Source organism: Anomaloglossus baeobatrachus, chromosome 11 (assembly GCF_048569485.1).
Source record: "Anomaloglossus baeobatrachus isolate aAnoBae1 chromosome 11, aAnoBae1.hap1, whole genome shotgun sequence".
NCBI lineage: Eukaryota > Metazoa > Chordata > Amphibia > Anura > Aromobatidae > Anomaloglossus > Anomaloglossus baeobatrachus.
The window spans coordinates 142,046,217-142,063,127 of NC_134363.1; the positions used below are offsets into that span (position 1 = coordinate 142,046,217).

At 46.1% G+C, this 16,911-nt stretch overlaps 1 protein-coding gene across 1 annotated transcript in view; it reads left to right on the forward strand.

Annotated features, from left to right (window-relative positions):
* LOC142256477 (cysteine-rich motor neuron 1 protein-like) overlaps positions 1-15,829 on the forward strand; it is a 33,824-nt gene extending 17,995 nt beyond the window's left edge. The window contains exon 4 of the mRNA XM_075328187.1: positions 14,890-15,829. Within this exon, the coding sequence (XP_075184302.1) occupies positions 14,890-15,131 (242 nt within the window). The 3' untranslated portion in view covers positions 15,132-15,829. The remainder of the gene's footprint in view (positions 1-14,889) is intronic.
* The last annotated feature ends 1,082 nt before the right edge of the window (positions 15,830-16,911 follow it).

The following is a 16,911-nucleotide window of genomic DNA, read 5'->3' on the forward strand; positions in this document are numbered from 1 at the left end:
TCTTGTCGCTTAAAGAAACATAGTAAATAAACAACAAATCAGACTTTGACAATACAGCCATCCCTGAATTCTATGTTTTAACCATTGCAGAATTCTGGCTTCAGATTACATAGCAAAAAACTGCAGACAGATTCCCTTTAAAGTCCTATGTAGCTTCTTCTGGGGTGTATGTGTCGCGGGCGGGGAGGAGGGTGTCAGCACACTACGCTCACCCCTTCTGCTCGGGTCCGGCGGCTGCCGCTGCTCAGTGGTGGCTCGAGCTGTGGGCCGGATCCCGGGGGTTTCTCGAGCGGCACTCCTCGCCCGTGAGTGAAAGGGGGTGTTTGGGTGTGGGGATTGTTTATTGTCCGTGAGGCAACCCCGGTTGTGGTGATTTCACCACCGCTGCTCGATGTGGGGATCCCGGGAATGATGGTGGGGGAGCATCTAGTTGTTGTGTTGCCCCTCCGTGGGTAGGGGTTGGTGGTCCCGGGGCCCGGTGATGAGATGGGAGATGCAGGGCCTGGTGGGCGCAGGGACGCGGGGGCAGCGCTGTGCCTTGCGGCACGGAGGTACTCACTCAGCCAGTAACCACGACACAGTTCTCGGTAAACAAACGGCTGGTTGGACGGGTCCCTCGGACGGTTCACGGTGCTGCGGTTCCCTGCAGTTGGCGGTGATGGTCACTCTTCCCTGCACCTATGTTACGTCTATTGGTAGCGATGGATTCCCACCGGTTACCCGCTCCCCGACTACAATCTGGGCCGGAGGAGTTCCACACTTTGCCCGCAGGCGCTGGCCCTGGGGAAACTGGTGCCTTGGCGGTGGCGGTGTCTCCCCTGTAATGGTTGAGCTGTTGCCTTCAATCGGGACTTGGTTGTTGGGGGATCTACGTCCCCTTCACTGACGGATTCGGCAAATTCGGCGACTCCTAGCCTTGCCGGGGTCCGAGAGGCCCCTGCCCTGGTGCTGACTGTCCTTTGCACGCTGCTCCAGACCGCCGGGTCACCACCCGTCCGTGGTCCTTCCAGGAACCTCCAAACAGTCCCACTCCAGACAATCTCCGCCGTCTGCTGACCTTGCTGTCTCTGTCCAGGCACACAGCCTCAGACCACTTCAGGCTGTACTAAACTGCCACTTTGCACTTTCTCTACTTTCACTTCTCTGTCACTTCAGCTTTCTTCTTCAGCTCCACTACACTTCACTTCCTTCCACTTCCTCCTCCCTGGCTGAACTCCTCTCTAGCCCTCAGCTAGACTTCCATTCTCTTCAAACTCCGCACTCTATCTGCCTGCTTCTTCCTGCCTCCAGGGCTGTGAACTCCTTGGTGGGTGGACAGCAACCGCCTGGCTCCACCCCCTGGTGTGGAAACCAGCCCCTGGAGGAAGGCAACAAGGATTTCTGGTTAGCTGGTGTACCTGCAGGGAATGTGGGGTGTGTGTGTTGTTGTGACCTGTGACCCCTGGCTTGCCCAGGGCGTCACATTCCCCCTTAGCAAAACGCAGACCGTCCTCGGGCTGCCCGTCCAACACCGGTTTTATTTTCCTTTTTGTTTTTCTGAAAATAGATAAAAAACGGTAACATATTTACATTTTTAATAACTCTTCCCATAACGGGAGGCACATTTCTTTAACGTTTCAAACGGTTTCAAACGGTTAACGGTTACGGTTTCCGCTCTCTCCCACCCAAGTAACCTGGCCCTGATGCTGCCCCTAAAACCCAGGCAGCACCCCTTGACCCACAGTCCAGCACAAGTTACCCAAGCGGGATCTGTCCTTCCCCTCCAGAGGGTAGCCACCGGTTCCTGTGGTGGCTGGGCCCCAGCCTGCTCTGCTGCGGGCCCTCCCTCCAATCTGCCTCTCCGGAGGCGGCAATTGCGGAAACGGTAACGGTTTTCAAATCACAGTTAATCAGGTGAAGTACACGGTTTCATTACTTATCATTTTTCATCATTTTCAAACTTTTCAACAAACACACAGTCTGGTGGTCCCAACGGGGACGGTGCCACGACATCCCGCTGCCACTCTTTTCTCACATAAATGCGGGCATGCACATCCGCAACTCCCGCTCAGGAGCCAGGCCCACCTGGGTGCCCTCGGCGCCGGCTACGACCGGCCTCTCATACTGCCGTGGGCCCCACCAATCAGTGGCCTGCTCTGGGTCAGCCTGTGCGGGGGACGGGCCCAGCTGGAGTCCCTCCGTGTCGGCCACAACCGGCACCTTCATCAATGAGGGACCCCGCTGTGACATGGCCTGCTCTGCCTCCTGGCAGCTACATCCCCGCCGTGCCTCAGCCGAGGCCCAGTACCTGGGAGCGGTCAACGTGACTTGCGGCATTGGCGTTTGATCGAGGATTGCCTCCGCTGCGGCCGGGCGGACTGCCGGGGCCGTCATCTCCGTCGCGGCTGGGATGGAAGCCGGGACGGGTGCCAGGGCGGTGGTAAAGCTAAGGCCCGGGGGCCGCAGGTCTGGGCCCTCTCCCACAGATGCTGCGGGCTCCGCTACCGGTGGCAGGGGGTAACGGGTCGGTCGGGGCGTTGGCCGCAGGCATGGGCAGTGAGGGAGGTAGCGTGGTGGACGGCAGCAGGCCGGGCCCCTCAGCCGTATCGACCGATCCCTCGGGGACATAGGGGCGTGGGTCGCTTACCCGCTCCTCTGAGACCACCTCCACTTCGAATGCCCAAACGGTTGCGGCCAGGCCCTTCATCTCCAACATCCACTTCGCCAGCATGAAGTGGACTTGGGCCTGGGGCTTCTGGCACATCTTGCTTCTGGATCCAGGAACGTGTTTCAGCAGAGTCCTGGCGTCCCTGCACGCTACAGCGTTAGTTACATGCGGCTGCGACCACCGCTCCTCCAGCGGCTCCGTCGGGCGCAGACATCTTGTTTCCGTCCCCCTTAGCTCTTTCCGGCCCCTCCTCTCTCGGGGCGGGGTTTTTGGCCTTCGCACCTCAACTACTCGAGAAGGCGCTCGAGCGGGAACTTTTCGCGCCAAAGATGGCGGCTTCTGAAATTTTTCAGCCGGACACCTCCGGCGGTAACAAGGCGCACCTCTACCAAACGGCAGAGCGGTAGGATCCTGTTCGTGACGCCAAGTTGTCGCGGGCGGGGAGGAGGGTGTCAGCACACCGCGCTCGCCCCTTCTGCTCGGGTCCGGCGGCTGCCGCTGCTCAGTGGTGGCTCGAGCTGTGGGCCGGATCCCGGGGGTTCTCGAGCGGCACTCCTCGCCCGTGAGTGAAAGGGGGATTTGGGTGTTGGGATATTGTCCGTGACGCCACCCACGGTTGTGGTGATTTCACCACCGCTGCTCGATGTGGGGATCCCGGGAGTGATGGTGGGGGAGCAGCTAGTTGTTGTGTTGCCCCTCCGTGGGTAGGGGTTGGTGGTCCCGGGGCCCGGTGATGAGATGGGAGATGCAGGGCCTGGTGGGCGCAGGGACGCGGGGGCAGCGCTGTGCCTTGCGGCACGGAGGTACTCACTCAGCCAGTAACCACGACACAGTTCTCGGTAAACAAACGGCTGGTTGGACGGGTCCCTCGGACGGTTCACGGTGCTGCGGTTCCCTGCAGTTGGCGGTGATGGTCACTCTTCCCTGCACCTATGTTACGTCTATTGGTAGCGATGGGTTCCCACCGGTTACCCGCTCCCCGACTACAATCTGGGCCGGAGGAGCTCCACACTTTGCCCGCAGGCGCTGGCCCTGGGGAAACTGGTGCCCTGGCGGTGGCGGTGTCTCCCCTGTAATGGTTGAGCTGTTGCCTTCAATCGGGACTTGGTTGCTGGGGGATCTACGTCCCCTTCACTGACGGATTCGGCAAATTATGGCGACTCCTAGCCTTGCCGGGGTCCGAGAGGCCCCTGCCCTGGTGCTGACTGTCCTTTGCACGCTGCTCCAGACCGCCGGGTCACCACCCGTCCGCGGTCCTTCCAGGAACCTCCAAACAGTCCCACTCCAGACAATCTCCGCCGTCTGCTGACCTTGCTGTCTCTGTCCAGGCACACAGCCTCAGACCACTTCAGGCTGTACTAAACTGCCACTTTGCACTTTCTCTACTTTCACTTCTCTGTCACTTCAGCTTTCTTCTTCAGCTCCACTACACTTCACTTCCTTCCACTTCCTCCTCCCTGGCTGAACTCCTCTCTAGCCCTCAGCTAGACTTCCATTCTCTTCAAACTCCGCACTCTATCTGCCTGCTTCTTCCTGCCTCCAGGGCTGTGAACTCCTTGGTGGGCGGACACCAACCACCTGGCTCCACCCCCTGGTGTGGACACCAGCTCCTGGAGGAAGGCAACAAGGATTTCTGGTTAGCTGGTGTACCTGCAGGGAATGTGGGGGTGTGTGTGTTGTTGTGACCTGTGACCCCTGGCTTGCCCAGAGCGTCACATATGCAGCATGTCTCAAGTGGCACACCTTAAATAGGTCTTCCACATAGTGCTTTCCCTACTACAACTTGCAAAATGTTAAAACTCTTTTTCAAAATATTACATAACTCCCCCAACAATACAAGTATATATTGGATTGAAATACTCGCCTGCTTCACATCGATATTGTTTGGCATGCTACCTTTGTCATGCCTCTCTTATGGCAAGTGTAGTAGAGCATACCAGTATAACAGCATTCAATTTTTTACAAAGAAATTTAAAGTCACAGTATTTTTTAATACATAAACGTTCAAACAACACCCTATGTTGCTACTTACTGGGAATCCCTTGTAAGGATCAGAACAAATTCATTTATTACTATGACACTATAACTAACAGGCTGTTCCACTAGGTGGTGCTCTATGACTTAAAAGTTAAAAGACATTGTGTTAATATATAACTTTCTGGCAATACAGTACAAAATATTTAGTGGAGGATAGATATTTTATTCCTTAGAAATCAACTTTAAGGGTTTTTTCCAAGAATGTAAAAAAATGGCCTCCATTACATACTTGAAATGGCAACATGTCCTAGTCACTGGTCAAGATCGGTTGCAGTTTGAAGAAACAGCTCCTGAGACCTGTGTTCCAACTGACAGAGGAGCTGTATAGTAAGCACACATACTAGAGAAGGGATGTGACATCCAAAGAAATAAATATTCTCTTTGGCTGACTTAGCATGGAGGACTGAGGCTGGAGAAAAAAATGAGTGCTTTCTCAACCGAGGAAATAATTTATTTCTTCTGATGTCCCAGCCTTTCTCTGGGAGCTCCAGTATGAGTGGTTACTATCCAGTGATTGTCAGTTGTCAGTTGAGAAACAGTTCTTGGCAGCAGTGTTTCTTCAGACTGTAGCCCATATGGACATATGACTAGGATGGGCTGCCATTGACGTGACAAGGGCCATTTTATTACATTCATGGAGAATTCCTTTAAGAACAATCCCAAGGTATTATTACTTTCTATAGTCGATAACTCCCCTTGTCACATAAGAAACATTCTAATCACATTTCTCCTCATAGCACTACGAAACATAACACCAAAACACTAAAAATCACAACTGAGTCTTAAGGGTACTTTACACGCTGCGACATCGCTAGTGATTGCTAGCGATGTCGAGCGCGATAGCGCCCGCCCCCGTCATTCGTGCGACATTTGGTGCTCGCTGCCGTAGCGAACATTATCGCTACGGCGGCGTCACACGCACATACCTTGTCAGCGATGTCGCTGTGACCGCCGAACAATCCCTCCCACAAAGGGGAGGTGAGGTGCGTTCGGCATCATAGCGACGTCACTGCGGCGTCACTAAGCGGCCGGCCAATAGAAGCGGAGGGGCGGAGATGAGCGGGACGTAACATCCCGCCCACCTCCTTCCTTCCGCATTGCCGGTGGACGCAGGTAAGGAGATGTTCGTCGTTCCTGCGGTGTCACACATAGCGATGTGTGATGCCACAAGAACGACGAACAACATCGTACCTGTGGCAGCAGCGATATTAAGGAAAGGAGCGACGTGTCAACGATCACCATTTTTGAACGATTTTGCGATCGTTGATTGTCGCTCATTGGTGTCACACGCTGTGATGTTGCTACCGGCGCCGGATGTGCGTCACTAACGACGTACCCCAACGATATATTGGTGGCGATGTCGCAGTGTGTAACACCCTTTACAGTTAAAGTGCTGTTAAAAAAATTGAAAAGTTGGAAGAATTTTGCATTTGCTCAAAAGAATCACTGTAGTCACCATGTAGATATGTGAGGTGATGGGGAATATGCCACTGACAGTTACTCACCAATTATCAGAACATAAATTCCATCAGAAATAATAATTTAGCATTTTACCAGGAAAAAAAAATATACAAAAATCCCAGTATGGTAATGAAGCATAAATCCACATATGCATAACTTAAAAAAAAAAAAAAAAGGAGAACAATGTGGACTATGAATGCCATATAAAATGTAAACTTTTATTTCACAACATTTAACATAAAAAGAAGACAAACAGACAGGGCCAAATCGTCCACCGCAGTAGCGCCAGAATCAGCAGCAGTGCATGAATGCAGCACTAGAACCACTGTCAGTACATGAATGCACCAGTAGAACCATCGCCAGAGCATGAACACAGGGCCAGAACCATCATCAGTACATATGTACATCACCAAGCATAGCGCAGTGGTCAATTGCAATGTCAGCTCAGCCCCATATACAATTGTATTACATGAACCTATAATTCCCACTATGTCCTTAACAATGGTAAGGAGATGTTGTGAGTTGTTACCAGTCATCACCAGGCTGCAAACCATAAAGAACCTCAGTATTGATGAGACATTGTCAGTATGACAAATAAACATTTACATCTAGGAACTTTATAGACCACATTTCCTCTGATTGGAGTTGTTCCCATCCCTTTTATCTGCATGTAGTAAAGACGCAATGATGAGACTTCATGCTCAGTCTGCAGACTTCCACCTTCTCGGGCTTCAGCAGCACTTCTTGATATGATTCCCTTTAAGAAAAGTATCATTATACTTCACCATAAATTAAAATCTCACATGCTGTGCCCCTAAATAAATAATTGCCCTTCACTGTGTTTGCCTACCATATTGCCCCACTGTATAACATGCTCCCCACACTGCCCCTCTAATGCCCCCCCACACTGCCCCTCTCTAAATTATCCCCAACATTGCCCCTCTCCATAATATCTCCCTCATACAGCCTCTGTCCAAAATATACACCCACACTGGCCCTCTCCATAATGTCTCCCACACTGCCACTCTCCATAATACTTTCCCATACACTGCCTCTCATGATAATACTGCCCCTCATGCTAATACCCCCACACACTTCCCTACTCCATAATATCCATCCACATACTGTCCCTCTCTATAATACCCCCCACACAGCCCCTCTCCATAATAACCCTCCACACACACTGCCTCTTTCCATAACACCCCCTCACACTGCCTCTCTCCACCCCCTCACACTGCCTCTCTCCATATCCCCTACATACATTGTCCCTCCCCATAATGCCTCCCACATGGTGTCCCTTTCCATAGTACCCCCCACACCTTGCCCCTCTTCATATCCCCTACACTGCCGTTCTACATACTGTCTCTCCCCCACACTGAGCCCCTCCATAATGTCACTACCCCACACACACTCACCCTCTCCAAAATATCCTCTCAACGTGCCTCTTTCCATAATATGCCCCACTGTCTCATTTTTTTGTGCCCCCTTTTACAATGCATGCCCATAATGTGTGTATCTTAGCAGTAACCCCAATCCTCCCTTCATCTAAAATTATTACACATTTAATCTTCCGGTCCTTCATGGAGTGCTTACTGGGGCTGACTTTTGTGACGCCTCTGCGGTGCAGGCAGCAGCGTGATGACATAAGCAGCATACTGACCTCATCACATTGCTGTATCTCGGAGCAGGGTCAAACAAGCTCTCTTCTGCTATGCATCAGTTTCGTGCTCAATTGTATTTGTATCTGAAATTTATGAATACATTTGAATATTAGAAACGGGCAGTGGTGACTTCCAGACAATTCTGCGGGCCGCAGCAAACTTTTTGGTGGGCCGCATGTGGCTCACAGGCCAAATGTTGTGCAAGCCTGGTTTTGAGTAATTTTGTTACGTTTGTGAGCTGCTGTACTGCACCACCAATAGGCTATTTGTGACATTCCTTTGTTCCAGAATTGTAGGTAAACGCACTAGACGGGTGCATGAGTAGGTAAATTATTGCATTGTAATTACTACTTCTGGGCCAACTGAGTTGTGCAGCACAGTGGTCCCGTCAGTTTTGACTGGGTGTGTGTATTCCTTTGGTTCACCTTTGTTTTGCTGGTAGAAACGTATTTGATCTAAATTGTGAAAATTTATCTGGCAAAGTTTGGTGTTGGCTGCTTTCCTTGTTCATGGCTTCACTGTATCCTGGGAAGTTGTCTTGCTAAATTCTACTAAAAAGGGGGCTGAAAGCCCGTACTTACGAAGCGCTCACTGATATCCTAATCAGGCACGAATACTAATATTCTTTATAGCAAGATACTATTTATTTTAATAGCACATGAATAGTTAATGGTACATAGGCATAAGAACTATAGTCATAGAAACTTATACAATAACAGAAATATGCATCAACATTACCGTTATGTTGTAGCAATCCTTTCACATCGGAGGGAACTCGAGTTAAAATGATAAGGAATCAACATGGCATGGCATCACAGGAACAGTGCGTACGTACACTTCAATGTCCTGGAAGGTATTTCCCTACCTTAAGCGAGTTCCGTGTATATTTTATAGGAAAATATTGTAGGTTGTGTCTAAATGGTCACCAGCATATGACAGCTGAGTCATGTTCATGTAACTTGACCACAAAATGTTGTAGGTAACGGCAGCTTCCTGCACATTTCCAGCACATCCTGTCAGTTGACAACTGGCTGACCACAGTTTGACCAGTATTAGTGAAATATTGCAATGAGCCGTAAATTTCATCCTTAAAACTGTCTTTAAGCTAACCACAAGTTTCCTGTAAGTGGAACTGTAAATGTTACTTCCTTATTATCTAAAACTGCTTCAAGACATGTATTCCTTGGTATTAGTGAAATATTATCCAAAGGACATCTTCTTTGATACTGAATTATTGATGGATCAAATAATATCTGGGATCACTCCTATCTTTTGATCATGATCCCTATCTAATAGTCATTCAAACTTCAGTCATATCACATTGGTATCACAATCGGTCCTTGATCCCAGGGATTATTTTCCATCATCAGTATTCCACTAGAAGAAGATCACTCGGAATATACCATACCATGACCAAGAAATATTGTTTGCCACAAATTTTGTCTTCTTGGTTTGTTTAGATAAACGTTGAATCACAAATATAATCACTTTCACTACTTTTGTACAGTATATTAAAACTAAAAGCAATATTATCTGAAAAGCTCCCTTGAACATCATGTGTTTTGGCATTTGCTCGATATTCAAAGGAATCATTACACATTACATTTCCCGATATGTTACTAGAAGTTTCACTAGTCCCATTTATGAACATATTGGCATAAGGCCATAACATATCATGAATTGTCCTTTCCACTAAGCTGGGTTTAAAAGCATCTACAGTCCATAGAGATGAATCCCAGGTTAGTCAGTCCAGTCTTATTTCTTAGTACCCAAATTCCTCCCTTAAAAGCCAGATATTGCAAATTGGTGACTGTTGCATTCAAATTGCCTTGCCACCATGGAAGATTGATCCATCCCACTATGGAAATGGGTACTGTAGTATTCTATAGACGAACACTTGGAGTGTCTTTATCAGCAAGATGATCAGAACAACTTTTCCAGTTTAAGATTTCCTCCATCGATACCGGGACATCCAGATAAGGGATACTGGTGGCTGTAACCGGAGAATGTGTACAGATCCAGCAATCTGTGTGTTGAAAATGTGATGGTGCATCAGAAATTCATTCGCCACAGGTTCCTCCTGATGTAGACTTGTCCATCCAACGACCAGAGAGGCAAACATCAAACACAGGAATTTCTCCATCTCATCACTATCGAGCTCTTCCCAGTAACCGATACCATGGATTTCGCTTATTTACAACACCATCTGCAAATAAAGATACACTATTATTCTCGTAAATAACATTTTTCTTGTGGGACATATTCCCACTTTTCCACTCCTGGTCTCATTATCAGGAGAGTACGATCTTTTCTGACCGCTATTACCGCTGTCTCTGAGGGCGGTCCTTGGAGGTTTTGAATCCATATTTTTGCTCCTACATTTGTAATATTAGAGGATCCAAAACCTTTAGTACCCCGTATTGTTAATTCTGCTGGGGCAGTTCCTTCTCTTATTTCAGACAAGTTTATTGGAATTATTAACATCTGAGCCACCTTCTGGTGTTTCATCAATATCAAAGGTTCATTTCCCAAATTTAGCATCAGTACCTTGATTTCTCCCTGATAATCTGCATCTATTACCCCTCCCACCACTATGGCTCCTTTTAACACTAAACTAGAACAAGTGGCTATTTGACCATAATGATCCTTTGGTATATGGCAACCCAATCCTGTTGAAATTGGTTTTACCTTACCTGGGGGTACCACGACAGTTTCCAATGTACTGAGGTCTAAACCTGCTGAATAAGGCGTGGCTCTTTCTGGTGTGCCCAAACAACTGTACCTTGCCTTGTCAACTGTTGGACTGATTTGTCTGATGGCTGCTGCTTTATCTGCTTCTGAATTAAACAAACGTTCAAGTGAGTTAGTAGGGACATGAGCATCGACATGAAATACAGTGGTCTTGGTAGATTGAATAATCCCTTCAATGTCTTGCCACACTTCCCTGACCATCTCAAACACATTTTGCTGTTCCTCTCCCCATTGGAACTCATATTTTTTACTCGTTACTTTGTACAAATGAGCCAACATTTGTCCCAAATGAGGGATATGTTGTCTCCAAAAATCAAACAATCCAATATAAGACTGAGTCTCCTGTTTGGATTTAGGGACCGGAAAATTAATAATTTTCTGTCTGGCATTGGGCAAGATCTCTCTGTGCCCCTTGTTCCACTGAATCCCTAGAAATGTTACCACCTGAGACGGTCCTTGAACCTTGGCATCACTGATTTCCCATCCTTTACTCCACATATGAGCAACCAGTTTTGTCAATTGATCTTTCACACTTTGCTCATCTTGTCCTTGTATCATTATATCATTGATATAATGTGAGATCTGCATTTCCTTATGACAAGACACAACCCCAAAGGAGAATTTTCCTTCGGTTAGATTAAGAGTCATCCATTTTAGGATATCAATTCCCAAAATATATTCTGGTATAGGTACTACCAGCACCGTATACTGCTTGATAGGTAAATTACCTATCTTCAAAGCTACCTGTGTCTGAACCCTGGTGATCACTTGACCACCTAGTCCAGCAATTTTTACTCGAGGTCCTTTTATTTTTTCTGGGTTTCCATGAATTAAAGTAGCCTCCGCCCCCGTGTCAATCAAAGCTGGGACTCTTTGAATATTTCCCCCTTTCCAATGTATGCTAAGATTGATGTAGGGACGTTCGTCCCTGTTTATCAATAGGGGGGCTTGGCTGGCTACCTATGGTAAATCACTTCCTTCTGAACTTTCATTTACACAGACTTCAGTCTGTGCATTAGCCCTTCCTTCCGTGACCTTTGTGGCCACGGCTGCAGCCAGTTCTTCCAATGGATAAACTGACTGAAAATCTTCCCAAGACACTTTCTTTGGGGGGTTTTCCCCTTTTCCTTCTGATTTCTTTACCTTGGGGGTTTTTGAACCCCCTTCCACATTTGTAGTGGTCACTTTCTTTGCAGATAGAACTTTCTGTTTGTACAACTTCCATAATTCTCCTGTCTCCTTTCCATCAATCCTTTCCTTATTGATCCCGGCTTTAAGCAAAGCCTGGAACATGTCTTTGCAAGACACTCGTGGGGCCTTCCCTACTGATTTCTCTTTCCAATCAGGATTGTTTGGCTTACTGTTACCAACATGGCTTCCAGGGGACGATTTATCCCACTGTCCCATATCCTGTAACTCCTTCATCCTCCCTAGAACTACACCGATTGATTCTCCAGTCAGCGCTACAGTTAAGGTTAAAATAACTGAGTTGTATGCTGGAGGAGCATGATTAACCAGCCTATTTCTTATGCTGGCTGTCAATGGGTACTGGAGATATTCATCATCCATTCCCAAAAGAGGAAGAGCATTCCTCATTGCTTCTTCCTTCAGCCGCTCCATACCATCTTTTAAGGTATACCAAGGTTTATCATTGATAGGAAAGTCTGCTTCTGATGGGTATTTGTCCAGAAAAGCATGGGCTAAGATTATAATTAAGTTTTGAGTACCATGCTCATTATGATCAACAAAATAATTTTTTATTGATCTCTGAATTACTGGGTCACGAGACATGGTGACAAATTTTGCCACGTCTCCGGCGTCAAAGTGCACTCCACCTCCTCCGAGATCGTGCACCCTGACCAACCAGGGAATTTCTCCTTCTCCTGGTTTTTGTCTAAACTGTGTTAAAATGCTATCAACTTCTCCCTGAGAGTAATCTTCAATGGTTACTCGATTTTTTACATGAGGAATCGTTCTCTCATTTGTGATGGCATTACCATCTTTGTCATATTGCAGATTCCCCTGACCATCCCGGACATGTTCCCGGATGATCTCATTCTCTGTCCTCTCTAGGCGCCTCCTTACTGGGTTAGCCTGAATCTTCCCTTTATGGTAATCCTCCTCATCAGATGATGAAGATGAATCCCACACATCCCCATCCCAAGTATCGGGATCCCAGTTTATAGAAGCTGAGACGATACTTTTATGTACTTTGGTTTTATTTAACTTTCCTCTTCTTTTCTTGTACTTATTTTGAGCAATTTGGGTTTTATTTACCTTTCCTCTTCTTTTCTTGTACTCATTTTGAGCAATTTTTATGGCAGCTTTTTGTGCCACATTCTGATAATGTTCCAATTTATCCTTCAACAGTCTGGTATTACATTCCAGAACTGTTTTCAGGCAACCTAATTCTATCATCTTTTGTTCCATCTGGGAACTTTTCTTCTGCATCTTTAGATTACGCTCATGCATTACACTATATGCACTTGCCAAAATCCAGATGCGCCGTGCTAAAGACACTACATCACCTGCTTTCACAGGGATACTACCGAATACATTCACAACATCAGTAGCTTCACTACCCTTAAGCTTATCCTGCCATTGTTTGCGCCGTGCTAAAGACACTACATCACCTGTTTTCACAGGGACACTACCGAATACATTCACAACATCAGTAGCTTCACTACCCATAAGCTTGTCCTGCCATTGTTCTGCCAATCCACAAGACACTACATCACCTGCTTTCACAGGGGCACCACTGAGTACAGTCACAACATCAGTAGCTTCACTACCCTTAAGCTTATCCTGCCATTGTTTGTGCCGTGCTAAAGACACTACATCACCTGTTTTCACAGGGACACCACTGAGTACATTCACAACATCAGTAGCTTCACTACCCATAAGCTTGTCCTGCCATTGTTCTGCCAATCCACAATTGACCAATTCATGTGCTATAAGATTGTAGGGAGCCTCAGTCCAGCCGGGGATCTCCACAACAACCTCCTTAATATTATCCTTACGTTTTCTGAACATTTTGACACTATGCAAAAAGATTGAAAATATATCCGGAAATTTGCCAAATATATGTTTTTAACTTCTAAATTACAAAAATTTGTTAATTACTTCTTATAGAAGTTATCCTGCCGACTACGCCAATTTATGTCTTGCTAAATTCTACTAAAAAGGGGGCTGAAAGCCCGTACTTACGAAGCGCTCACTGATATCCTAATCAGGCACGAATACTAATATTCTTTATAGCAAGATACTATTTATTTTAATAGCACATGAATAGTTAATGGTACATAGGCATAAGAACTATAGTCATAGAAACTTATACAATAACAGAAATATGCATCAACATTACCGTTATGTTGTAGCAATCCTTTCACATCGGAGGGAACTCGAGTTAAAATGATAAGGAATCAACATGGCATGGCATCACAGGAACAGTGCGTACGTACACTTCAATGTCCTGGAAGGTATTTCCCTACCTTAAGCGAGTTCCGTGTATATTTTATAGGAAAATATTGTAGGTTGTGTCTAAATGGTCACCAGCATATGACAGCTGAGTCATGTTCATGTAACTTGACCACAAAATGTTGTAGGTAACGGCAGCTTCCTGCACATTTCCAGCACATCCTGTCAGTTGACAACTGGCTGACCACAGTTTGACCAGTATTAGTGAAATATTGCAATGAGCCGTAAATTTCATCCTTAAAACTGTCTTTAAGCTAACCACAAGTTTCCTGTAAGTGGAACTGTAAATGTTACTTCCTTATTATCTAAAACTGCTTCAAGACATGTATTCCTTGGTATTAGTGAAATATTATCCAAAGGACATCTTCTTTGATACTGAATTATTGATGGATCAAATAATATCTGGGATCACTCCTATCTTTTGATCATGATCCCTATCTAATAGTCATTCAAACTTCAGTCATATCACATTGGTATCACAGAAGTCCACCTGGTATAGTCTATAGATTCATTGTCCACTTGGCAAAACACATAATCTTCACCTTCAGTCCTGTAGAGAATCGCACACGTGACTCCAGCAATACCATTTAAAGTAGCTTCAAGAAACACCACGAATATCCATCTGTCCTGTCTCGATTCCAAGATGGAACCAAAAGTTAGATAATATTTTTCTTTTTAAGAAGAAACCTGTTGTTTTTTGTATTTGCCTTTTGTTTGTTGGTGTGTTGTTTAGCTTATAGTGTTTATATATTTCATATAGTGTTCTATATATATATGTATAATGTAAAAATATGAATAAAAAAGAAATGTTAAAGGGCACGCTAGAATATGATTATATCCGATCTGTTCCTCCAGGAGAGCGGCTGTGTGCCAATGTGACCTGTCCTGAAGTAGAGCCACTGAAATGTCCACGGGATTCTATGGCCACAGGACCCCATACTCCTTATGGGCAGTGCTGTCCGACTATACCCAGCGAGTGCACGTGCAACTTCAAATTATGCAACAACGACTGTCCAGACGGAAAAAGAAAAGTGATGGCTCGGGAATCAGATGGAATTCCTGGAAGATGCTGCGATAAATTTCTATGTGTGCTATAAATCGTGAAAGGGAAGTTTGGCCTCCTCCTTGGCCAGTCCAGAAATATGTTGAGGGTGAAGAAGTAGAATGGATCAAATGCTTAAATAATAGAATGTCTTTAGCTTTGTAGATGTTGGTACCATAATTCATTTTTGGCAGTAGTACAAGGTCATCTGCGCATCCTCGATCCCCAATACTCACTGGATCGAAGGACAATGTTAATGCCAAATGCGTAGGTCACACATCATGACCGACCTGTGTGGTTACCTTGTATCTATCTGACACACTCAATCATCTGAAAGGTTTTCTCCAAGCGGTATCTCCATGGTGTGTCCACAGGATATGCCATAATTGTAGACGCCGGTCCCATCAATGGCATTAACATCTATCTTGGGAACAAGGCTTCATCATCATCATCATCATCATCATGTCAACAGACGGTCAGAATTTCTGTGCAAATGAGTGGAGACATCTGCTCACATTTTTGGGAATTGCAACCACCTTTCCACTGATAGGTTGTTCTCTTCTCGAGACAGATGTGGGTTCCTTTGGTGGGTCCCACATTGGCTATACATTCATGGCACCTCTTTTGAGTATGTCATAAATGTCTTAGATGGGAATACCCCTTAAATAATGGTATAATAAAAAGTTGTGCATGGTATAATATATGGCATGATACAAACCTTCAAAAATATTTTGTTTCAATTTCTTATTAATTTGTCTGCATTCCTTCAATAAATGGATTAATTCTTGTTTATATATAGTCTTGATTGTGCACATCGGATGTAGGATGCGTTATAGAACATCCACATCTTCTGCTTCATTTTTGTTGATAATTATGTACTATCAGTTTTTGCTCGAGTAGTGACAGGGAAATATTGTGAACAATGCAACACACAACACAAGGGGTACACCAGGGACACTTTAACAACTGTGGACCCTAGCACTAGAGAGAGGGAAGATGAACACCTCCTCCACTTATCTGCACTGTACCCTGCACTCCTAGCCAGTACAGGTTCCTCACCTGTAGCCAAGCAGAAACCTGAAGCCCTGAGTGACCCTACAATAGTCCTGGCTAGTGAAGAGACAGGTAAGGTATGCTAGTCCTACCACTGCACTAAACAACACACAAGGGAAAGACAGACAAGAGGAAACACACCAAGAGACTGCAACAGTCAGCACCAAGACTGCAAGCTAAACAGCAACTTCCAGAGAGGGTTCCACCAGCTCCTTCTACCTCCAGGCCAAGCATCCAAATGAGATCAGAGAATAACTTGCACCCTCTACTGGAAGCAGAGGCTATGTATAGGGACTGGGAGTGGTCCAAACCAGAAATACCTGGGATGGCAGTGAGAATGTTTCTTTTAGCAAGGAATACTGACATTAACCCTCTCTTCCCCAAAGGAAAGAAAACTACAATTTACTACAGGGGTGAGTATAGCAATGGCTTTCTAGCCCTGAGTCTGTCACAAGTCTCAGATATAAAGAGACAGCCGTGACATCCATACACACCATAGATCATGGGTATTTTACTGGTATCAGTAAACCTGGGCGTTTTGTCTGGTCAAAGCCCGAGTTTAACAATAAGAGTATATAGCTTGTTAATATTGTGCAAACTTTGCAGTACAATTTGCATCAAAATGTATTATTTATTAGTGGGACAGCAGCAGCTTTCCTCAGTCATCAGCCTTTGAACTTAGGGGTACTTTGCACACTACGACATCGCAGGTGCGATGTCAGTGGGGTCATGTCGAAAGTGACGCACATCCTGTGTCGCACTCGACATCGTAGTGTGTAAAT